The 25,436-nt window shown below is 40.2% G+C and overlaps 1 protein-coding gene across 1 annotated transcript; it reads left to right on the top strand.

Annotated features, from left to right (window-relative positions):
* MRPL1 (mitochondrial ribosomal protein L1) lies at nucleotides 1-19,884 on the top strand. The gene is made up of 9 exons (XM_070948676.1): nucleotides 1-75; nucleotides 1,368-1,473; nucleotides 2,692-2,947; nucleotides 7,226-7,309; nucleotides 9,101-9,172; nucleotides 12,648-12,759; nucleotides 14,941-15,041; nucleotides 17,154-17,235; nucleotides 19,428-19,884. The coding sequence occupies exons 1-9, from the start codon at nucleotides 39-41 to the stop codon at nucleotides 19,577-19,579; spliced, it is 1,002 nt and encodes a 333-aa protein (XP_070804777.1). The 5' UTR covers nucleotides 1-38; the 3' UTR covers nucleotides 19,580-19,884.
* Nucleotides 19,885-25,436: the final 5,552 nt, after the last annotated feature.

Genomic DNA, 25,436 nt, shown 5'->3' with positions numbered 1-25,436 from the left:
TAGTAAAGCACCTCTGCGCTTTTTTTTTCCTGACCAAGATGGCGCTGCCCGTAGTACGATGCTGCTTGCAGAGAGGTGAGGGTCTCGATCCGGCGTGGATCACATCCGTAGAAGCCCTTTTTCCTCCCTTCCCAGCTTAATTTCTCTCCAAAATGTCTCAGTTTGGGATTTTACATTATTAATAATAATGCATTATATGGATATGCCCCCCTCCCGACTCCCAGCAGGACGATGGGTTTAGAATGGGGCTATTGCTGTAGAGCAGCGTTTCTTAACCACTTGCCAAATATTAAAGATGTTTGCAAAAATCATATTCTTTCCATTCTTTTAATTTGCTGAAAGTAGGGCTTTTCATTAAAAAATATTTATGGTAATATCTAATAGGGTTAATATGATAAATAAATATTCTACAAACGCATGTCTTTGGAAGCTTTCACCTGCCAGCAAAGCCATGGATCTAATTTATAGCTGGCTGAACCCACCTTCATAATTTATATGATTATATAATGTATATATTGTAACATAACAATGTGCAATATAAGATATAATATTTATTATTTATTTTACCTCCCTATAAGATGACTTTGGCCAGCTTAGAAGTAATTATTAGCTGTTCTAATAATTAACAAATATACAGTTTAAATAATAAATATCCCCAGACAGAGGATTTTTCTTTCACTGAATGAGCAGCTACTTAATTGTTTTTTGATTAATTAATTGTAAATCAGGGTGTGTCAATTGTTCACAGAGTCTCTTTTTAGGAGTATCTTTGGGCCATTATTGGTAAAAAGCATGGAAGCAGATAACCTATTTTGAAGTAAGGAAGTTGATGAAATTGGTGTGAAATCTAAAGGTACAGCAAATTTCCCCAAATCCAGATTTTTTTAAAGAAATAATTCCAGATATACCCTGAGCTGGCTGGCCTTCATCCTTACCCCCAGTCATCAAAAATTACAGAGTCTGGCTATACTGAATAATTCTAAAGAAAACATCTATGAGTACTTCTGAAGAAATAGACATTTTAGATTATGCTCGTATATAAAATACAGCCCGTTCTGAGAGCAATTCTAAATTGAAAGCTGATTTCTCCGGGGTCTCATTTGGCTGCAGATGAACTGAAGATAAACAGTTGTAATTTTTAATTTAAAAAAAAATCATCCAGCAGTTATTCAAAATATATTTTTAAATTTGAGAACGGGAAAGTTCTGCCAAACCATGTTACAGTACTTGCAAATATCAGTGCTGTGTTGTCTATAGATCTTTTTCTGTTACAAAGGTCTAGAAAAGCCATACCAACTTATGCAATTAAGTGACATGACTAGCAATATAGTTCATTTTGGATTGTTATTGTTTTTGTCTTTCTACAGTTTTTGTTCAGAGTCCTAGCCACATTTCCTCTAGAATTGTTCAGTATCCTGTAGTGGTTCCTTGTTTTACCAACTTACTTGTTCCCAGTAGAAAGTATGCTGCAAAGTAAGTAAATAAGGGGGATTAATTTGAATAGTTAACAGAAATATTTGTACAAACAGACAAACATGCCTATACATAGATACATACAGGTAGTCTTGGGATCGCATGATTGCCATTTGTGATTTTCCCCCTGACTTCTGATAAGCAAATTTATTGGAGGAACTCAGATTCATTTAACATTTGTGTTAACAATTATGGTGGTTTGCTTAATGATCGCAGTTAAAGGTCATAAAATTGGGTGCAACTCACTTAACTGCCTTGCTTAGCAACGGATGTTCCAATTCCAATTGTGGTTGTTAAGTTGAGGACTACCATTAACATAAATAGAAATATGACAGGGCCAGACAAACTTCAGACCAACTAGTATCTGAGTTCAGATATGCAATCTATTCTTAATAAAGTACTGTACACTATCCACTATAAAATATACTTTCTAACAGGGTGGATTTGATTTAAATCGAGTTGATTTAAATCAGAATTTAAATCATCATTTAAATCACTAGTAAAAAGGCTTGATTTAAATCAACTCGATTTAAATCATAATTTTTAAAGAGCAACTGTCATCTCTGCTGCTCCTTTGACCCACTGTTGACTCACCGATAGTCCCAGTGTTGCAGAATACTGCCCCAATCCCCAAAATGCAATGCGAGCACCCCCCGCGCATGCACCCTGCCCCCACGCATGCGCCCCGCATCCCCGGCCCCTGTTTTGGCTTCCAGGTTGGTGCAGGAGGCTTTCCAGGCCCAAAACGTGGCACGGGGTGGGGGCTCACACGACTCCCCTGCACCCTGTTTTGGCTTCCCCGATCTCTACAGGTTTCTCGCCCCAGCGTGTCCTAGCTTTCTCCTACATTTCTGCCATGGCGAGGTACCTGCGGAGGGTGGAACCTGCGGAGATTGGGGAAGGCATGGGCGGCAGAAATGCAGGAGAAAGCTAGGGCGCTGGGGGGGGAACTGTGGAGATCGGGGAAGGCCTCACCCCCTGCGCATATGCAGCAGAGACCCGAAGACCAGCTGGCCTGCAGGAGGTGCATGCACATGCGCGGTGGAGCTGGGCTGGGGCGACGGCTGGAGTGCCCACAGAGAGGGCTCTGCTTGCCACCTGTGGCACGTGTGCCTTAGGTTCGCCATCATGGGTCTATGGCTATGCCATTTTTTAAAAAAATACTGTGAGTATTCATTCGGCAAAGCTGCATAAAACAATCTCTTTATTTCCTTAAAGGTCACCTAGAAAATATAGAAGAGCCTCTCAGGAAAAAAAAACAGCATTGGAGCCTAAGGAAAAAGAAGACCGTTATAAATTGCCTTTACCGCTTGAGCCAAAGGACGATGTTTATTTGACCTGGTGTTATCAAAAACAGGTTTATGACACAGAAACAGCTTTAGAGCTTTTGAAGAAATTTCAACCACTGGATTTTACACCTCCCACCCAGGAATTGTACGCACACATCACCTTGGATATGGCATTGGAAAAGAAGGTATTGGGTTGTATGTACCATTCCTTTTTTTACAGCCTTAGTTGGTAGTTGGAATTATATATATATATATATTCTAAAAATACGAGTTCCAGGTATATTAGTAAAAAAAGAAGCAGATATACTGTGAACTCCGGAACTTAAGATTTTAAAATTTTAAAAGAATTAAAAAAAATTATTTTACTAAGCTTTTGTCAGCCATCTGCAGACATTGTCAGAGTATTAAATTACCATTACAGAGATCTCTGCCTTTATATGCCATTAATCAATTTAGCCCTTGGGTGTGTATTAGGCCCTTCCAGCCGTTTTTTATTATATATATATATATAATATAACCCCAGAAAACACACACACACAAACACACACACACACACACACACACACATATATTCAAAGCAAAGTTAAAATACAAAACTCAAAAAAAAAAAATCCAAAAAGAGTCAAAAAAAGAAGAAAAATCCCCAAAACACAAAACATTAAAAAAGAAAAAGGTGCATTTAAAAAGACCAATACATATACACATATTATCTCCCCTAGTTGAATACTGATTAATACATTTACTACAACCTTAGTAGCTGGAATTTTTTTTTTTTTTTTTTTTTTGAGATGTTGTTAAGAATGAAGGTTGTTTTTTTTTTTATCCAAACCAAAATGGAGAGCACTTCTCAGGACAAGAATTAACAAAGATTATAACCAGAGACTGAGCTGTCTATCAGGTTGTTGCTCAGGGTATTTTTTTAAAAACAAACTTAACATGTTTTGTCAGTTATAAGCATGGTTGAAGAAAATTAGAAAAACCAGAGTTCGGTTTGCGTTGTGTGAGGGATGCTTTGAACAGTTGAGGTATCTTTGTATACTGCTTAAAATCTTCCAACAGCGTTGAAGCCCTAAAAGTAAATAATCAAGATATCAAGGGTAGAATTAAGAGTGCTACTGATTGAGAAACTTTTCTAAATTCCATTGTACTTTTTACTCTTTTGAGTTGTCCTATGTTTTTAACCACGATTACAGGTAGTCTTCGCTTAACTGGTTGTTTAATGACAGTTTAAAATTTTGATGGCCTCAGAAAAAGTTATTTACAACCTATTCTTAAAGTTACAATTGGCCAGACTAGTGAAGAGAAGGACCAGGGGAGACATGATAGCTGTGTTCCAGTATTTGAGGGGCTGCCACAGAGAGGAGGGGGGATCAACCTATTTTCCAAAGCACCTGAAGGCCAGACAAGGAATAACGGATGGAAACTGACCAAGGAGAGATTCAACCTAGAAATGAGGAGGAACTTTCAGACAGTGGGAACAATCAACCCATGGAACAGAAGTTGCCTTCAGAAGTTGTGGGAGCTTCATCCCTGGAGGCTTTCAAGAAGAGACTGGACTGCCATCTGTCAGAAATGGTGTAGGGTCTCCTGTTTGAGTGGGGGGTTGGAGTAGATGACCTACAAGGTCCCTTCCAACTCTGTTAATCTGTAATCTATAATCATATATATCCCTCCCATGGTTACATGGTCGAATTTTGAGTGTTTGGCAACTAGCTCCCATTTATGATCAGTTGCAGAGTCGTGCGATCACATGATTACAATTTCTTGACTTTTTTTTGCTGGTTTCCAGCAACAAACACCCATTTGTGAGAATGGATTCACTTAACAATCACACGGTCTTTTTAATGATCCCCTGATTCTCTTAACAGCCATGTGATTTCCTTAATGACTGTGGACTCACTTAACAACTGTTGTAAAATTGAGTCAGGTCATGGGGTGACCCACTTAAGCACAATGTCTTACGATAACAGTTCCAGGACAGATTGTGATTTGCCAAGTGAGGACTATCTGCAATTTACATTTTCTTTTTTTTAATATGTATGTATAGTTTTTTTTTATTAATTTACAATATGACATACAAAGAGAATACAAAAGTAAATATTAGGGAAATAAGGGAAGGAAAAAGGGAAGTGGATAGTGGGGGAAAGCAAGGGAAAAAGGGGGGAAAAAAGACATTGACTTCCGACTCCTTTGGTGCAGTAAAATAAGGCATTATCATCTACCCTCAACTCTTTACTTTTTCATAATACTATAAACTAGCCACTTCTATAACAACAAGTCTATCTACCGTATTTTTCGGACTATAAGATGCACCAAGATTTCAAAGAGGTAAACAAGAAAAAAAAAGTTTTTGCTCTCCCTGGCCCCCAGGAACACTCTGCAGGCCTCCCAAACCCTCTGCGCGTCCCGTTTTTGCGAAAAATGGGCCAGTTTTTTCACAAAAACGGGGCATGCAGAGGGTTTGGGAGGCCTGCAGAGTGCTCCTGGGGGCTGGGGAGGGCAAAAACGTGCTGGGGGGGGTTGGGAGGCCAAAAACAGGGCACGCAGAGGGTTTGGGAGGCCTGCAGAGTGCTCCTGGGGGCAGGAGAGGGCAAAAACATTCGTTTTTGCGAAAAATGGGCCCGTTTTTGCCCTCCCCAGCCCCCAGGAGCACTCTGCAGGCCTCCCAAACCCTCTGCACATCCCATTTTTGCGAAAAACTGGCCTGTTTTTCACGGAAACGGGACGCGCAGGGCGGGGTTTCAGGAGGCCAAAAACAGCTGTATTTGGTGTATAAGACGCACCAACATTTCTACCCTCTTTTAGGAGGGGGGAAAGTGTGTCTTATACTCTGAAAAGTACGGTAATCGGTAAAACCCAAAATCAAAGTTTCCTTTTTTTCCCCACCTCAAGCACAAAGTCCAGAAGTGGTTTCCAAGTAGAAATAAAGGTATTTGCGGGTTTTTTTCTTTAATCAAAACAGTCAATTTAGCCATATCTGCTAACTCGTCAGTTTTTGCAGCCATTCATCCATTGTGAGGATTAAGGTGATCTTCCATTTCTGTGCATAGAGTAGTCCTGCTGCCCTCAACATGTATAACATCAAGGTTCTGAACTTTTTTTCCAAGTCTTGTTCCATTAAACCCAAAAGAAAAGTCTCTGGTTTTCTTTCTATATTCACTTTTAAGAATTTTCTTAAAGATATGAATCCTACTCTCAATATTTCGTTTTATCACACGTCCACCATAAATAATAAAAAGTCCCTTCTTTGCAATTTACATTTTCGTTCGTTAGTTCCCTTGAGTACTTTATGAGTGAAATTGCAAAGTATGAAGTGATGAAATAAATTTTGTTTTCTTGTGCTTATGGTTTCAGTTCATTAGTTATTTGGGTTTTGTAATGTGTTTTATACATGTTTAATCTTTTAAAAAATAACATTCTCCTATGGGTGTTAGTTGTACTAAAACCAGTGAGATTATTAGATTACAAATGGGAGGGGGGAAGCAAAGTCTGTTTTTCTTTATGTATTTCTTTTCTTTACATATTTATTTAATTTACCTTTCTACGCCAGCATGATCCCTCCCATATCGGGGTAGACCAGGTGCTTCGACAGAAAAACACTTAATCTCTCCCCTGCTCAAGCTGATAAAGGAAAGAGAACGTGTGGCTCAGAAGTTAATACAACTGCCTAACGTGCAGGCAGCCCAAGTTCGAATCCGAGTAAGGGTATGGCTAGCTGATGAAAGCTAAATAGCTTGAAATAGCTCTATACTAGTCTCCCTTTATTTCTTTATCAGCAAATATAAATTTGGTATAAATTGGTTTGTTGTGAATGTGACTGCTCGAGGGCTTCTGGATTGGAGCTGAAAGGCGAAAGGGAAGCAGTATGCTCCCTCCCATATTGGGAAAACACTAAATATAGATATCTATAGATATCTATCTATATAAATATAGATAGATAGATAGATAGATAGATAGATAGATAGATAGATAGATATAGATATATCCCCTCCATAGTGCAAAGAAATATAAACATCATAAAACCAAGCTGAGGTCATAGCAATAGAACAGTTTAAAATTGTGCTTCCTAACCATGCCAAATTCCAGATACATGAACTTCAATTCCCAGAATTCTCTAGTCAGGCCATTGCTGGGAATTCTGGGAGTTGGAATTCACACATCTAAAAAAACATCAAAGCTTTGGTAAAAGCACAGCAAGTATGTCAGTGAAAAATGCCTTCAGGCACGGCTTCTAAAATGTATTTATAATGAATCCTTTGAATGGAGTTCTGTAAACTTAAGGATCATTCCTGAAACAGTTTAAAAAATGTATATGTGTGTGTGTGTATAGCTATATATCTAATCTATATAGCGATAGCGATAGCTTATCAGTATATAAAATGTCTCATGTATCAAATATGTATTTGTTTTGTTGAATCAGATAATGTGGATTTTTTTTTTTCCTTTTGCTTTTGCACTTCCAGAAAACTGTGGGGCCATTTATTAGTACTCTTTTGTTGCCTTACCGTTTCACAGATGCCATCCCCAAGATTTTACTATTCACACAGGTGAGCTGTTGAGCATTGAGCCAAAGGTACTTCAGTCGCTTGCATGTTACATTGGCATACAACATCACCGTGTTCCCACGAGACATGCGGAATGGTGGATGAGGTTTGCTTAAGGTGTCAAGACATTTACTTTATGTGCAGAGACTCAATTTATTCGATTTTAATGTGTGAACAGCAAGAAGAGCACTTGAGTGAAAATACAGTAGAAAAGGATCTTGGGTATCCCTTAATACAGGGGTGGGCAATTAATTTTCCCAAGGGGTCAGATGAGGAATTGGGACTGTTATGGAGGCTACAGCTGCAAATGTATGAAGGCTGGGACCATTACGAGAGTAACTTGCAACCTTCCCTGCCTATTTAAAAACGGCTTCTACCCATTGGCTGTCAGACTCCTAAACATAATACAGCACCACAAATTTCACTGGTGCCAGTGTAGTGTGTAATATGTATATATACCATAATATAAGATCATACACCTGAGTAATATAAATGTTGCACAGAATACATTGTACATATGGAAACTGTTGTGACCCAGGCCCAAGTAGTTAGTATTAAATACAAACAGTTCGAAAACAAAGAGACTTTATTAGAACAGCTGAGAATTAACTCATTCTCAGCGTAGTCCAAACTAAATTAAAGCAAATTCTTCAAAACACCATTCCTCAGTTTATCACCGACCTTGGGATAATTAGGCAAACTGCCAAAAGGCTTTTCTTGGCAAAAGTTCAGAAGCAGAAGACGGCGACAAGAACTGAATATAGTGAAACAAGAAGCAAATCTCTCAACATTGTTTTCCGGCAAAGAGGCCAAGAGCTGTTGCTGGTCTTTTAAGCCTTATGGGAGAGGCCAATCATCTCTTGGCCTTACTCCTGAGTTGTCCTCTCTGCTTTAACTGCTCCTGCCTTCTGGCAGCTCTTCTCATGCATGCACTAGGAACAGGCTCCTCCTGTTCCTCTGCCTCTCTACTGTCAGCCTCTAGCGGCTCCGGAGTCCGCACATCACTCCCTAATGGCCCTGGTCCCATCTCTGCCTCCAACGCAGAGCCCTCATCCTGGCCTTCCCCAGCCTCCAGGACTGGCCCATGTTCTTCCTCAGCCACATCGCTGTCCGACTCCGCTGCCAGCTCCACAGGCTGCTGGCAGACCACAACAGAAACGTATGACTAGTTTTTTCCCTAACCACTTGTATAAGGATTATCTTTTATATTCACGTTGTCTTGACTTGTATGAACTGCACCAGTAGAGGCTAAACCAATTTCGTTGTATACATGATGTACAACGACAATAAAGGCTTTGACTTGACTATTTCCCCATTGGGTTTGTGGGTGCTAATAATGCAAATAAATATTCAATAAAGGCATTGCATGATTTACAACAGTTCTTTTACTGACGTTCGAAGTTGCAAACGGTACGGAAAAAATGGGACTTACGGCCGTTTTTCCAACTTAACCACCGTTGCAGCATCCCCAGGGTCACATGATCAAACTTCAGGCGCTTGGCAATTAGCGTGTATTTATGACGGTCACGGAGTCACATGATCCCCTCTTGCAACCTTCCGACAAGCAAAGTCAATAGGGAAGCCAGATGCACTGAACAACCTTGTTGCTAACTTAACTTAACCGTGATTCGCTTAGCAACCGTGGCAAGAAAAGTCGTAAAAACGGTACAAAACTCACTTAACTGTCTCACTTTAGCAACAGAAATTTTGGGCTCCGTTGTGATTGTAAAGTCGAGGCCTACCGGTAATCCCGGCGTCTTCTAACTAAATTGTTTTTTATTTTCCTTTTTTCAGGATCCAAAAGAAGCAGATCTAGCAACAGAAAATGGAGCGACCATAGTTGGAGGAATCGAGTTAATTAAGCCGGTATTTTAAAAATATGTATACATTTTTTAATCACAATTGAAATCAGCTCGGTTAGTTCTTTCTAAGTTTTTCCAGGGTCAGAGCAGGGGTGAAATGCTCCCGGTTCGTACCAGATCGCCTGATCCGGTAGCGATGGAGGTGGGTGGTTCGGAGAACCGGTAACAAAAATCCCTGCCCCCCCCCATGCCCAGCTGAGCCGTGTAATCATCAGAGGCTTTTTTTTTTACTTTTAAAAGCATTTTTTTTACAACCTCTTCGACCGAAAAAAATGCTGTAAAAGTTAAAAAAAAAAAAAAAGCCTCTGATGATCGCGCGGCTCAGCTGGGATTGTCAAAGGCTTTTAAAAGAAAAAAAACCCTTTTTTTCTTTTAAATGCCTCTGACGATCCAAGCTGAGTTGCCTGATCTTCAGAGCTTTTTTAAAGCATTTTTTTACAATCTCTTCACCGAAGAGGTTGTAGAAAAAATGGTTTTAAAAGTAAAAAAAAAAAAAATTGGCCACACCCATCCAGTCACATTACCCACCACCACCATCAAGCCACGCCCACAGAACCGGTAGTAACAAATTTTAGATTTCACCACTGGGTCAGAGGTTAGGACTGGCTCATCCCTTCTACCGGAGGCAAGACACTGGGTCAGCTTTGTTCAGAAAACTGTAGATGTATCAAGGTTTGGCATCTGGAAAGCATAAATTCTGTGACAATGAAAGCTTGAGTTCTGCAGCTGCTGTTCACTAGACTATTTTAGGAATTAACAAGATTTCTCCTATTTGCAGCCAAGAATTGCTTTGTTTCATCTAGTTATAGATGGGGGTCTAAGGCTCATATAAATCACCAAAAATCTATTGTTTTGACTTTTAGAAATCTTATTTGGATTTTTTTTATCTTTCGTTTCTTAGGAATTCCCCTGATATTCTACATACATTTTACAAGGAATCACTGTAGCCATAAATATAAGTTATTTTTCTGGGAAAATAAAAAGGAACACCAACAGCTGCTGAGGAGACTTAAGAATTTAACTTCTGTGTCCAAAACATAATTCTCTGATTTTTTGAAAGTCTTACACTGAACAGGCAGTTTTACTCTTAGGTTTTGCAGCCACTGTCTCCCAATTTATAATCAAGCCACAGTGTGAATTGTTTGAAGCTGCTGCGGCAAAACTCTACGTAGAGTTTTATTTTTATTTTTAAACATTTACGTTCTTTTTAGAACTCTGTTGCTAATGTAGGTCCTCTGTGTAGTAACTCAGGAGGAATACTTAACGTTTCTTGGTTAAGGTTGGAAAATGACCCATTATGGGAGTGGGGTAACCTATCTCCTGTGTACAGGTAGTCCTCAACTTACAACAGTTCATTTAGTGACCATTCAAAGTTAGTTGACTCATATATATATATATATATATATATATTTATATATATCAATATGAATTTTATATATTTTAGTTTTTCCTTAAATACAACACAATCTCTTTGCAACACTTCAAATTTGAAAGAACATTATCTGAGCTGAAATTAAAAATAATGATCGTTCGACTCATTCGCAGATGGAAATTTCTGGAAAATGTATATGTATTTTTTTGGTTTAGTTGAGTTAAGTTGAGCTAAACCAGGAGCCTGGTTTAGCTCAACAGACAGAAGCACTGTAATTTAACACCAGCTGTCTGCAATTAAAGTAAGATCGAATCTCGCCAGGCTCAAGGTTGACTCAGCCTTCCATCCTTTCTAAGGTAGGTAAATTGAGGACCCAGTTTGTGGGGGCAATAAGCTGACTTTGTATAAATATACAAAAGTATGAAGGCTATTGCTTAACGCACTGTAAGCCACCCTGAGTCTCAGGAGAAGGGCGGCATATAAATCAAAAAAAAAAATGTATGTATGTATATATGTACCATGTTTCCCAAAAATAAGACCTAGTTAAGACCCTGCTCACTCAGTTGCACCTAGTTGCTTGGGGTGGAGCGAGGCGCACAGGTAAAAAACAAGTTAGGGAGGGGGGAGCTGCTTACCTATGGACAGTTGCAGCCAGGCCTCGCACACCCCAATACCTGCCTCGTCTTACCGGCCCATTTCTTCTGCGGCCACTTGCTGCTGCTTGTGCACATTGCCCCCGGCCTCCGTTTCACTGTCAGAGGCCTTCAGGAAAGGCGTCTGCAGCCGAGAAATGAGCTTCAGATTGATGTATACGGTGCCCCCCCTTCCCCCCCCGGCCTCATTTTACTGTCAGAGCTTGTTTCTCGGCTGCAGAGGCCTTCCCTGAAGGCCTCTGGTGGCGAAACGAGGCCGGGAGGCACTGCGTGCGTCAATCCAGAGCTCGTTTTTTGGCTGCAGAGGCCTTTCCTGTAAGCCTCTGACGGAAACCAGGGGCAGCGGCAAGCAGCTGCAGAAGAAGTGGGTCAGCAGCAGCCACACGGGCTCCTGCTGGGCGGGGCTGTTGGTGCTTCCGCCGCAAGGTGAGACAGTTGAAGACATCCCCCGAAAATAAAACCTGGTGCCTCTTTTGGAGGGAAAAAAAATATGTAAGGCTGGGTCTTATTTTCGGGAAAACACGGTATATGTATAAATATATGTGTGTGTGTGTATATACATACAGTGATTAATAGGTATTTATATGTTAGTGTGCAGAGATATACATATGTATGTTTATTGCATATCTATATCAGTGGTGAAATCTGGCCAGATCTATCTGGCTCGCGCGATCCGGTAGGGCTGGCGGTGGGAGGCTCCACCCATCCGCCGGGATGTCATCACATCCTGTTTTTTACTATCTGCGCATGCGCAGACGGTTCTGCACATGCGGAGAAGAGGCTCACATTTCCAATTCGGTAGCGGAGGTAAGTACATTTTACCCCTGATCTATATATGTATGTGTACACTTTTGAGAGCAGACAACAGAAATTCATTTTTAATGTGTGCCAGAGAAAAAAATGACAATAAAGGGTAATCTATCTATTATCTATCTATTGTCTGTCTGTCTGTCTGTCTGTCTGTCTGTCTGTCTATCTGTGTTAGTGTCTCGGACTTCATCTGGACAGTTGCTACGCAATTCCTTCACACTATTTTTGGAGGCTCTAGTCTGGCCCTCTCGCACAACTTCACAACCACACGAGAGCGTACCCCATTCTCACAGCTTCTGCAGCTTGCGAAAATCACACCTGAACCTACCACACCTTTGAGGATATCAGGCAGTGGTGAACACTGGTGTGCAATCCACAAATGCGAAGAACAAGCGGAAAGATCATTATTTTAAATTTCAGCTCAGCTCATTCCGTTCTTTCAAATTTAAAGGGTTGCAAAGAGATTGTGTTGTATTTAAGAAAAAACTCAAATGCTGTTAATTTTATGTCTGCTCATGCTAAATTTGTCGCAAAGGGGATATGAAAAAAATCATATTTTTTTAAATAGGTGCTTGTGTTGCATATATAACTGCCAAAATGGTAAATCATGACCAATCTTTTTATTTTTTTTTGCGGGCTTTCAGATTTTAAATGAGGAAATTGAGGCAGATTTTTATATCGCAGTGCCTGACATAACAACAAAAATTAATCCTTTAAGGAGTTTTCTGAAACAAAAATATCCTTCCATCAAAAATGGTAAGAAAAGGATATTTCTTTTTTTCTAAAAAAAAATAATAACTTTCTTAAAATTTTTAAAGTAAAGAGATAAAAATTACAACTAATAACTGAGTTCGAAGTGAGGGGAAAAAATAATGAAAGATATCAAGTCTTTCCACTTTTATTCATGTAAAAAATCCTGATGCTGTTATCATATGTAAAAGCAAAGTTCCCTGAAGTATCCTGTTTCCCTGAAAATAAGACTGATAAAAAGCCCAATCACACTTTTGAGTGCATGCGCTAAAATAAGTCGCCCCCTGAAAATAAGCCCCCTCCCCGAAAATATTTAACCGCATGCGCAACTGGTTCCTGCCATTTCCTCTGGTTAGGGAGACAGCTGGAAATCAGGTAAGACGGCAAGACGAGCCCCGTCTTGCTCCACGCGCCCCAAAATAATAAGACCTCCTTGAAAATAAGGCCAAGCGCTTATTTCGGAGTTCAAAAAAATATAAGACAGGGTCTTATTTTCAGGGAAATACGGTACTGGCCATGAGGTTGGACACCTGCATTAGATGAAACGGCATTACATAGGATAAGAGCCGAGGTGGCGCAGTGGTTAGTGCAGTACTGCAGGCTACTTCAGCTGACTGCTAGCTGCAGTTCGGCAGTTCAAATCTCACCGGCTCAAGGTTGACTCAGCCTTCCATCCTTCCGAGGTGGGTAAAATGAGGACCCAGATTGTTGGGGGAAATATGCTGACTCTGTAAACCGCTTAGAGAGGGCTGTAAAAGCACTATGAAGCGGTATATAAGTCTTAAGTGCTATTACTATTGCTATTGAACTGTAAAGGACATTTTCTTTATTAGACCTTCCTTACAGAAGTGACTTCAACAATTCATACATACCAACTATCAATCAGTAAACAATGACTTGACATTTCCTTGTTTTTTGTTATTGATATTAGGAATATTTATTTTTTTTTATTTTTTTTTATTATTATTCATATTTCTATGCCTCCCACTCTCCGAGGACTCTGGGTGGCTTACACCAAAGACAGTATACTAAATAGCATATTGCCCCTAACAATCTGGGTCCTCATTTTACCCACCTCGGAAGGATGGAAGGCTGGGTCAACCTTGAGCCGGTGAGATTTGATCCACTGATCTGCTGAACTAGCAGTCAGCTGAAGTAGCTGCAGTACTGCACCCTAACCACTGCGCCACCTCGGCCTTATTAAACTTACATGGTATGTCTAGTCTAGTGAAAAGAAGGGCTAAGGGTAACATGATAGCAGTCTTCCAATATCTGAGGGACTGCCCCAAAGCGTGGGGGGATCAACCTATTCTCCAAAGCACCCGAAGGCAGGACAAGAAGCAGTGGATGGAAACTAGAGAAGCAACCTAGAATTAAAGAAAATTTTCCTCACAGTAAGAACAATTAACCAGTGGAACGGCTTTCCTTCAGAAGTTGTGGCTGCTCCATCATTGGAGGCTTTTAAGAAAAGACTGGACACCCACGTGTCTGGAATGGTATAGGACCGCGATGGCGAACCTATGGCACGCGTGCCACAGGTGGCACACAGAGCCATATCTGTGGGCACGCAAGTGTTGCCCTAGTTCAGCTCCAGCAAGCATGCGTGCGCCAGTCATCTGATTTTCAGGCTTCCGGGCCCACCAGAAGTTGGGAAGCAGGCTGTTTCCGGCCTCCGGAGGGCCTCCGAGGGGGTGGGGAAGACCGTTTTCACCCTCCCCAGGCTCCTAGAAAGCCTCTGGAGCCTGGGGAGGGCAAAAAACAGGCCTACCGGGCTCACTATGCCAAAAGCAGGGGGAATGTGGGGGATCATGCGCGCATGTGGGGGGGGGCAGGGGGCATTGAATTATGTGTGTGGACACACACGTGTGCGACCCCCCCCACGCTCCTGCTTTTGGCACGTGACGGCAAAAAGGTTAGCCATCACTTGTATAGGATCTCCTGCTTGAGCAGAGGGTTGGACTAAAAGACCTTCTAGGTCCCTTCCAACTCGGTTACTCTGTTATAAGCTTTGTCATGTACATGAAATTCTTCACATTCTTTTAGATTGTGCTTGGCCCATCGTCCTCTGTCATTCTTCCCAGTTGGAAAGAGAAATGGCAGATTAGCTGGTTTGCTCCCATGTGGAATGTCAGCTAGGTAAGATGAATTTAACTCTATTTTGTGGTCTGTTGTTGTTTTTTTAAACAGGTACCATTACTTACAATATCCCTGAGACACTTAATTTCTTCAAAGTCTGCCATGAATATGCAGTGACCAACGACAACCTCATCGAAACCCCGTTTGCAATGGTACGTTTTACGCCGCATTTTAGCCAATGATTTGGCTGTGAGTTCAGCTTGGGGGGTAGTTTAATCATGTACCCTGTTTCCCTGAAAATAAGACCTCCCCTGATAATGAGCTCAATCGGGCTTTTGAGCGCATGGGCTAAAATAAGCCTCCCCCTGAAATTAAGCCCTTCCCGAAAATATTTAAACACAGAGGTGGAAATGAGGTAAGACAGCAAGAGGAGCCCCATCTTGCATCCACACGCCCCAAAATAATAAGACCTCCCTGAAAATAAGGTCAAGTGCTTATTTCGGGGTTCAAAAAAATATAAGACAGAATCTTATTTTTGGAGAAATGCGCGTATTAAAAATTGTTTGACCGAAAATAACCGCCAACGTACTACCTTGTTCTTTCCATTTGCATTTTTACTTTTTTGAAATCGATCATTCAGCAACCTAGTTAGTGCAACCTATTAGGGAATATTTAGCAAGTCATTACACGTTTTGCTAATAGAAGAGCTTTCTTTCTGAAATATCCACAAAAGGTAGATGCGCATAATACTTAACTGCTAAAGAACTGCACGTAATATTTCCTCATAGGTTGTTATTTCAGTGCTTAAAAAATAATCTTCACCATGCTGCAAATGATGTATTCCGAAAGCTAGTTTTAAAATACTCTAAATCACAGGCTTGAATCAGATGGCACCTCTGGAAGTTTAATTTTAAGGTAAAATATTCTGAAATGGCTAAAATTTTGCCACAAGTTATAGCACTGTTCTCTCATGGAGTTTGACTAAAATTTCAGGCAAGAAAGACAAAATTAGTGAGATTTCATCCATTTTAGTTGTACTGTAGTAGAAGTAGTAGTAGTAGTATTAGTTACAGATTTAATCTTCAGTTCGATTCACAGTTTGGCACTGGTAAAAACTTAAGAGCTCAAGTCCTAACCAAGGACCTAAGAGCTGTTAAGGTAACATGAATATACAGTAGTGGCCAAAATTGTGGAAACCTTTTGGGAAAAGTGTATTGTTTGATGGCTAATAACATCACTTTTTTTTGGAGTTTCAAGATAATCATATTCCACTGCTGGAATAGCCTGGGAATAGTCCAGACCTTAACCCAATTGAAAAATCTATGGAGCCGACTAAAGAAACTTGTTAGTCAGAAGCAACCCAGCAATAAAATCCAGTTAATAGAAGCCATCATTCAATCTTGGTTTCACATTATAACAGCTGCAGAATTAAAAGACTTGGTTCACTCCATGGGAAGACGTGGTAAGGCCATAATTCATGCTAAAGGTTACCCAACTAAGTATTAACTGATACGGTGATAATTTTTGTGTATCTTGTTTTTTCTTTCTTGTTTTTTCTACGTGTTTCACTTTTCTTCTTTATACATGTTACTGCTATTCTAATAGCAAATCCTTCATAAAAGTTATTGCATTACATTCTTCATTAAATTATCTTTCCATTGATATATAATTTTACTACTCCAAAAAAAAAAGTGATGTTATTGGCTAGTTTTAGAAAATACACTTTTCCCAAAAGGTTTCCACAATTTTGGCCACTTCTGTAGGCAGTTCTGAATAGGGTGATTTTTTGCAGTCAGGATATTTAGGTCTAATAAGTTCAAAATGTCCATGTATCTAGGCAGCCTTTTGTGTATTACTCCAAGGGCTCCTATTACTATTGGTACAACTATTGATTTCTTCCTCCAATGTCACTCAATTTCAATTTGCAAATTGTTTTGTTATTTTCTGTTTTGTTATTCTTATTATTATTTGCTGCTGAAATCTGAACAGGTTGCCATTTCTCACTCTATATGGGTGAAATTCTTAATAAGCTGGCCATTAAATAAATCTGTACTGGTAGTCCTCAATTTACAACCACAATTGAGTCCAAAATTTCCATAGCTAACCAAGACAGTTGTCCAACTTCCCTTTGGCTGGAGAATTCTATAATAATAATAACACTAAAGACAGCACTTGCAGCCTTTAATTGATGAGAAGATGTTTCTCCTTTTATTAAATAAAAAACCAGTGCATTGATTAAGTATTTACCCCAGTCCCCACAATTTTTATAAACCTGACAGCATTTATTGTTTACTTTTTCTTTATTTTTGCATTCACTTTTTCAGCTGGACATGCCTAATGATCAGATACTTGCCAATCTGGACAGTATCATTAAGGACATTTGCAAACACAAATCTTTGAAACAAGGTGAGCCACTCTTTTTTTATAATTTCTTAATCGATGCTGATAGTTAGTGATATTACCCAAATGGATGTAAGTTGGGGAAGGGAACCATTTTGCTAGCTTCAAGGAGAAAACAGTAAAAATAATAATAATATGCATTGTCACGCTAAACAATAAAGAACAGTAACAGGGAAAATGTCAGGCAAAACTTGCTTAAATAACTCTATTGCTAATAATTTTGCTTCACATCTGTGAGCAATCTTCCTTCCTCCCTTCAGAGGGAAATTGCTATAAAAAAAACAAACAAACCCTTTTCATTCTTTTAAGAAGTTGTTTTGGGAGTTTTGAGAACAACCTCCTGCTTTCAAGCGGCAAAATTATTATACTGAAAAGTCCCTTTTTTTTTTTTTAAATTTCCTGCAGAATTACCTCAGTTAGAAAAATAATTTCTCCCCCTGTCAGGATGGGAAACATTTGCGCAGGAAGTTTCCCTATCTTGGAAACGTTTTGAAACAGCCTTGAAGAACCGTATCAGATGTTTTTGCGTTCCAAGTATAAAATGTTTGGGGTTTCTGAGAATTTTGCTTTAAGGTCAGGGCGCGACGCATCGTTTTGTTTTGGCGTCGGAACAATATGTGACCATTTTTCAAGGACTTGACTTTGTCTGTTCCAGCTCTTTTGAGGGTATCAGTTAAGCTGTTTTCTCCTGCAAGGACACACAGGGATTAGAATGGTTTGTTTGGAGGACAAAAATGTATAGGTTACAATAGTAACAGTAACAGAGTTGGAAGAGACCTTGGAGGTCATCTAGTCCAACCCCCTGCTCACACAGGGAGACCTGTACTAGGGATTCGAACCGCTGAACTGCCAACCGTAGTCCTTGATTTAATGATCACAGTTGAGCCCCAGATTTCTGTTGCTAACCAAGACAGTTGTTAAGTGAGTTTTGCCCATTTTATGACCTTTCTTGCCAGAGTTGTTAAGTGAATTGCTGCAGTTGTTAAGTTAATAACATGGTTGTTAAGTGAATCTGGCTTCCCCATGGACTTTGCTTGTCAGAAGTTCTCAAAAGGGGATCGCATGACCCCGGGATAGTGCAGCCGTCATAAATATGAGTCAGTTGCCAAGTGCAATAGTTGTGCGTAGAACAGCCATGAGTGACTTCTTTCAGTGCCGTTGTAACTTCAAACGGTCACTAAACTAATAGTTATAAGTCAAGGACTACCTATAGTAGTGGGGTTGCTGCTGTTTTGAAAAGGCTTTTCATGCAGTGAAGCACTAGAAAACACTGCTCCTCCCTTCATTTTGTTTTTGTAGTCAATTAAGCATCAGACACTATCGGAAATCACACAGTCTATCCTGCTAATGCAGCGATGTTTAAATTAATTTGAAATTTTGGTTAATAAATCGATAGTATTTGCCCTGTCTCCTTCCCTTTTTAGTTTTGGGAATGCCAGAGCCTTCCTTGACCTGAACAACGTTACCAAGGATTGAGAATCTTAGCATGGGCTGTACCTATTTCCTGTCATGGCAAGCAATAATATATTTCACACAGTCTGCCCAATTTCATCCACGGTTGAACACAGCCTTGTAAATCATACTGGTTTTAAATAGAACCACTGAATACAGGTAGTCCTCGACTTACGACCATAATCGAGTCCAGGATGGTGGTCAGAGCGTGGCCAGTCATTAAGCAAGTCACCACATGTCCACGTCTGATTTTGCAACCTTTTTCTGCGGCAGTTAAATGAATCACTGCAGGTTGTTAAGTAAACAAGACGGTTGTTAAGCAAATACATTTTAGCCAATGGGTATTTCTTGCCAAAAACCGAAAGTAAACCCTGATTTCTGGTTCTTTTTTAAAAAAAGTTGTAAATCATGGTCATGTGGCTGCGGGACAATATAAATGAGGGCCGGTTGCTAAGCAACCAAAAATGTGATTATTTGACTGGTGGGGGAGGCTGGCTTGTCAGAACTTCAAATCTGGGTTTAGTAGCCTGGGGAGATCTATTGGTTGCTAAGCAACCCATCATAAGTTGAGGACTACCTGTACCTGCTGACATATGAGAAGCTCATAGCTGTTTACTGTTACTTAGAGTTGCCATTTTAAACAGTACTTTTAATGATTCTGTACATGTTTGATCATTGTGTACCAAAATAAGCTGAATTCATCTTGCTCCTTTCTTCTTCCTCTTGCTCTTTTTTTTAAATTTAAGGTTCTTTTGTAAGAAGTATGAGCATTCGAAGTTCAACCAGTGAAGCCTTGGATGTGAAAGTTGAACAATTTCTCCCCGAAAAAGCTCTGGAACAGAAGTCAGAAGAAGCTGAAAGCATCAGCGAAGAAGAAAAGCAAGAAGCAGATGATTAGAAAGGCTGCAGAAATGTCATTTTCCTTGTATAAAAATGAGAAAGGGCAGTCCTTGTAGCTTCATCCACATTTTCCCTTCAAGTTCTGGTCCTGCATGAGAAGTTTGCACCAATTTCGGAGACAATTGAATTATCTCCAACCCTGAAGCTCCTTAGTGCTGTTAGATCAACAGTCCCCAAAATTTGGGGCCTAGAAATATCTAGGAATTATTGATATTACAGGCTCATCGCGTCTGGGTAGCCTGCCTGCACTGACACTAATGTTTCAGTGCAAACCATTCTCCGTTTGTAAAAAAAAAAAAATGTAATTGCACAACGTTTTATTAAAAATGAAAAGCTTTGTGTACAGTTTTGATTGATCGTGGAAGCCCTCATGTCCCTCAGGTTTCTGTCTTAGTTGTGTTTTTTTCAATCCACAGACAAATCGATCATACCTTTAGTTTCGTTTACTTTATTGTCATTGGACCTCGTACAACGAAATTAAATGCCACCTTCAGTGTACATTATACATAAAAAATAAAACACAAGCACACATCCTTGACATTTTATACAATTGAATTAAAAACCCCTGATATTGCATTAATATTGCATATACCCATGATGGCGAACCTATGGCACGCGTGCCACAGGTGGCACATGGAGCCATATTAGTGGGCACGCCAGCTCAGCTCTGGGGCGCTGGTTTTCAGGCCTTCTGGGCCCACCAGAAGTAGGGAAACAGGCTGTTTCCTGCCTCTGGAGGGCCTGGTGGGGGGTGGGGAAGGCCCGTTTTTCTTTCTTACCTGGCTCCAGATCCTCTCTGTGTATCTGGGAAGGGCGAAAACAGCCTTTCCCACTCCCTTGGAGGCCCTACGGAGGCTGAAAGGGCCTATTTCCCGACTCCCGGTGGGACAGGAAGTGACGTTTTTTCCTGTCCCTAGCCTCCAGAGGCTCCTAGAGACTCCTGTTGCTGTTTTCGTCCTTCCCAGATACACAGAGAGGATCTGGGACCAGGTAAGAAAGAAAAACGGGCCTACCAGGCCATCATGTGCCAGGGGGGAGGGGGTTGCGCATGCATGCGTGTGCGACCCTCCCCCGCCCCCCTCTCCTGGCACGCGATGGCAAAAAGGTTAGCCATCACTGCCCTATACCATTATTGGCGAACCTTTTCAGCACCGAAACGGGAGCGTGTACGCGGGGGGGTAGGGGGTAAATACCAGAAACCGGAAGAACAGCTCCCCGGCGCACATGCCCAGGAGCACCAGAAATTGGAAGAGCAATTCCTGGTTTCCAGCATGCGCATGAGCCCCGGTCACCTGGTCCTCTGGTTTCTGGCGCGCATGCGTGCGGGAAAACCAGCTGGCCAGCGTGCATATACACACCGGAAACTGGAAGCTCAGTTTCCAAAAAGAAAAAAAAAAGTAAGCTGCTTGACATTTATCCCAATATTTTCTCTATTGAACATAGATTATAATCCTTATTTTGATGACTGTGGAATTCATCAAAACCCCTTTTTGCAAAAAATATTACTCATTTTCACATGTCCCACAGACAGGATCCCTTCTGTTTGTTCCCTCCCTCCAAATTTGGCTGAATAATTAGAGTTTTGTACAATTCCTTTGGGGGTTAAATGTCATGGATGCAAAAATCTGGAAATATAACTCCTGCTTGGAAGCCAACAGAAATCTCCCATCACCGCAGTGCTTGCCAGATATTGTCCAGCTGTCTTCCCAGATAAATCTCTCTCGAATTTCTTTTGAACTCCAGGAAGGATTTTGTTTGCCTCTTTTCCAATAACCGCATACAGAAGATACAGTTTGAAAGTTATGCCACAGATTGGAGAGGAGGAAAAAGAAATATTAAATAAAGAGATTACACTAACAGAGGTAAAGACTGCAATTGCCAAATTGAAAAAGAACAAATCCCCGGGCCCGGATGGATTCCCAGGGGAACTATACAAAAATTTAGAATTAGAAGATATCCTACTCCCAAGAATGCTACAAATTTTTAATGAGGCCCTAATGAAAAACAAAATACCAGAATCCTGGAGAGAGGCCTATATTATACTTTTACCAAAAGAGGGATCGAACACCAAATTGATACAGAATTACCGGCCAATTTCACTTCTTAACACGGATTATAAAATATATATGAACATATTAGCGGAAAGACTAAAAAAAATTCTAAATAAGATAATACATAGTGATCAGAATGGATTCCTCCCAGGGAGGCATATAAGGAATAACACTAGGACGATCCTGGATGTGCTAGAATATTATGAGGAACATCCGGAAAAAGAGGTAGCACTAGTCTTTTTAGATGCACAGAAGGCCTTCGACAATTTGAACTGGGAGTTTATAAAGCAACAATTGAACATAATGGGATTTGGACAAAATTTTACAAATACAATAAAGACGATCTATGAGAAACAAAGGGCCAACATTCTAGTAAATGGGGAACTCACCAAAACATTTCAGATCAGTAAAGGAGTAAGACAGGGATGCCCAATGTCACCACTTTTGTACATACTGGCACTAGAAGTGCTATTGAAAAAGATTAGAGAGAGCGGTCAAATTAAAGGGCTCAAAATAAGGAAGGAAATATATAAAGTTCAAGCGTTTGCGGATGACGTCGTCCTAATCATGGAAGAACCGGCTGAAACAGGTACACATATATTGGAAACACTTGATAAATATGGAGAAGTAGCAGGACTTAAATTAAACAAATCTAAAACTAAAATGCTCACTAAAAATATGACGAAAAATCAAAAAGAAGTCCTGGAGGAATCTATGGGAATCCAAATTGCGAAAAAAGTAAAATATTTGGGAGTATGGATCTCAACAAAGTATTCGGCCCTTAAAGAAGACAATTATATACCCCTGGTAAAAAGTATAAAACAAGATTTGGAGAAGTGGGGGAAGTTGCAAATTTCCTTCCTCGGGAGGATAGCGACCATTAAAATGAGTATCCTACCCAAATTGCTGTTCTTGTTTCAAACAGCGCCAATCAAATTGGATAAAAAATTTTTCAATGAACTTAATGCCATTATCAGGAAGTTTATATGGGGAGGGAAAAAACCAAGAATAGCAATCAGGAGTTTACAAGATAAAAAAAATAGGGGAGGGCTAGGATTACCTATTTGGGAAACATATCACAAGGCAGCAATCCTTGTATGGTTAAAAGAATGGGCGACGTTAGCGAACAAAAGAATTCTAACATTAGAAGGGCATGAGCTTCAGATGGGTTGGCATGCCTATCTATGGGAAACCGGGAAAAAAACCAAAACATATTTCAATAAACATAAACTGAGGGACATACTAAAATCTACGTGGGACGAAATAAGACGGAAACATTACACTAAAATTCCCAGCTGGCTCTCAACCATGGAGGCGATAATCTACCCAAACGTTTTGGACTATGGTAAAACTGTAAAATACAAAGAAATTCTAGATGAGGCAGGGAACCTCAAAACATTAGAACAATTAAAAGAACAAGGCATTTGTATTGAATGGTGGACATATGCGCAGATAAAATCAAGACACAAAAAAGATAAAGTACAATATGGCATAGAAATGGGGAGCAAAGATTTTGACAAAATCTGGATGGGTACAGACAATAAATTATTAGCTAAAATATATAACTACTTAGTAGAATATGATCTGATGGAAGAGGTAGTTAAAGGCCCAATGTTAGCATGGGCAAAAAATATTGGGAAAAATATAAATTTGGAAGAATGGGATCAATTATGGAATATTAACATAAAACTCACCAAGGCAACCACTTATAAGGAAAACCAGTACAAGATGATTTATAGGTGGCATCTAGCACCGGCTAGAATTGCTAAGATTTTCCCTAACTCTAACCCAAGGTGTTGGAAGTGTGCACACCAGCAAGGTTCCTTTTACCATTGCTGGTGGACGTGCTCCCAAGCAAAAAAGTACTGGAAGACGATTTGTAATTGGCTCTCAGAAATAATAGGTGAAACTTTCGAATTAGATCCTAAAATACTTCTCCTGGGAATTCTTCAGAAGGAAATGACAAAAAAGAAGAAATATTTGGCATTGCATATAATAACAGCAGCAAGAATTGCCTTCGCCCAACAATGGAAAGAGAAAAAAATCCCGAATGAGGAACAAGTAATCGGCAAAATAATGGAGTGTGCCGAGATGAACAAATTAACATTAGAAATTAATGACAGAGATGATTCGGATTATTACAGCGTATGGGACAAGTGGTACGGGTGGCTAGAGAAGAGGAAATTGAAATAAAAAGGGAAGAGACCAGAACAAGAAATAGTAAAACGAAATAGTAAGAGAAGATGTAGAGAGGATGGTAGGAAAGATAAGATGGCAAGGAGAGGATACTCGGATAAGTAGGAGACAAAAATCTATGTATTCATTAATGTATAGTAGAAGATTGTTATAGATACATAATATACGACTTAAATGATATGAGAACACAATTCTCCACTTTTTCTTTATTTACTGCTATGCACTACTATGTATCTGGGCTGAAAAAATCACTTACTTATGTTCAATATGTAATTTGCATTTATTTCTTTTTCCATACTATGTAAAATTGTATTATTATAACTTCTTACAATAAAACACTTAAAAAAAAAAAAAAAAAAAAAGAAAGTTATGCCTCTAAGTGAAGAGAAATGCAGCATTTGTAAAATTCGTTAATAGGGGATTTGCAAATATCATTAGTCTTCCAGTGTGGGAATGTATTAATTTGAATCCATAAAACCCACAGCATTTTAGACCTACCGTATTTTTTGGAGTATAAGACGCATCTTTTTCCCCCTAAAAGGGGGTAAAAATTCAGGTGGGTCTTATACACCGAATATAGCCCTGCCCATCCACTGGCCCCCACCCTTTGGCCTCTGTCTCGCAGCAGTTACCTCCTTGCAAGCAAACAGCAAGAAAAAACAGCTCCTTTCAGCTTCAGCACAGCCTAATTAGCACAAGTTGATTGGATCGGCCTCCTGACTCAGCGGATTTGCTCTCAGCCATTTTGCACAGGGTTCTGCTGCTTGCTGCAAAGAGGTAAATTGCTGGAGCAGTTTTTTTTTTTCCTTGTGCTAATCAAGCTATGCTGAAAATGAAAATGAAAGTAAAGCAGGTTGTTTGCTGTTTGCTACAACGAGGCAAAATTGCTCAGAGGCAAAGGGAGATTTCTTTTTCTTTTTCACCAAAAAAGGTAGGTGCATCTTATATTCTGAAAAATATGGTAAATGCTCTTCTACCCGTAGTTCTTGTTCAGTAGAAGTCAGTAGCAATGAGAAACCCTGAATAGACTAGATACTCACAATCTGCCAATCATTAAATGGTCATACATGCAATGCAGTGGTGGGTTGCCTCCGGTTCAGACCGGTTCTATAGAACTGCTAGTAAAACCAGCGGGAGGCTCTGCCCACTGACCCAGATGTCATCAAAAGCGATCTGTCATCAAAAGCGATCTGCGCATGCGCAGAAACTTATGTGCATGTGCAGAAGAGCATGCGTGCACGGCACAATGCAAACCGGTAGTAAAGGTAAGTAGAACCCACCCCTGATGCAGTGGTGGTATTCAGCCAATTCGTACCGGTTCAGGTGAACCGGTAGCAGAGATCGTGGATGGGCCTGCCCACCTACCCCTGCGCTAAGCTGTCCTATTTAGCCACGTTTTTGTGGCCGGGCGCATGTGCGGAAGGCACGCACACGAGCAAAACGCACGCACAGAAGGCTGGGTACATGCGCAGAAGGCATGCCCGTGGGGCAAACCAGTGGTAAAAAATTTTGAAATCCACCTATGCATACATGTATGTATGCTTATCAGAGGTGGGTTTCAGCAGGTTCTGAACAGTTCTGGAGAACCAGTAGCGGAAATTTTGAGTA

This window comes from Pituophis catenifer, unplaced genomic scaffold (genome assembly GCF_029215685.1).
Source record: "Pituophis catenifer annectens isolate HBS135680 unplaced genomic scaffold, rPitCat1.0.hap2 SCAF_8, whole genome shotgun sequence".
In the NCBI taxonomy this organism is placed as follows: Eukaryota; Metazoa; Chordata; class Lepidosauria; order Squamata; family Colubridae; genus Pituophis; species Pituophis catenifer.
Note: the sequence above shows the minus strand (reverse complement) of the source record. Positions and strands in the feature narration are given on the sequence as shown.

Bases quoted from the DNA above. Each gene is read 5' to 3' on its own strand.
- MRPL1 (XM_070948676.1), top strand. From the start codon at position 39: ATGGCGCTGCCCGTAGTACGATGCTGCTTGCAGAGAG. The intron at 76-1,367 runs GTGAGGGTCTCG...GTCTTTCTACAG, and splicing joins ACGATGCTGCTTGCAGAGAG to TTTTTGTTCAGAGTCCTAGC. The intron at 12,760-14,940 runs GTAAGAAAAGGA...TTTTTTAAACAG, and splicing joins ATATCCTTCCATCAAAAATG to GTACCATTACTTACAATATC.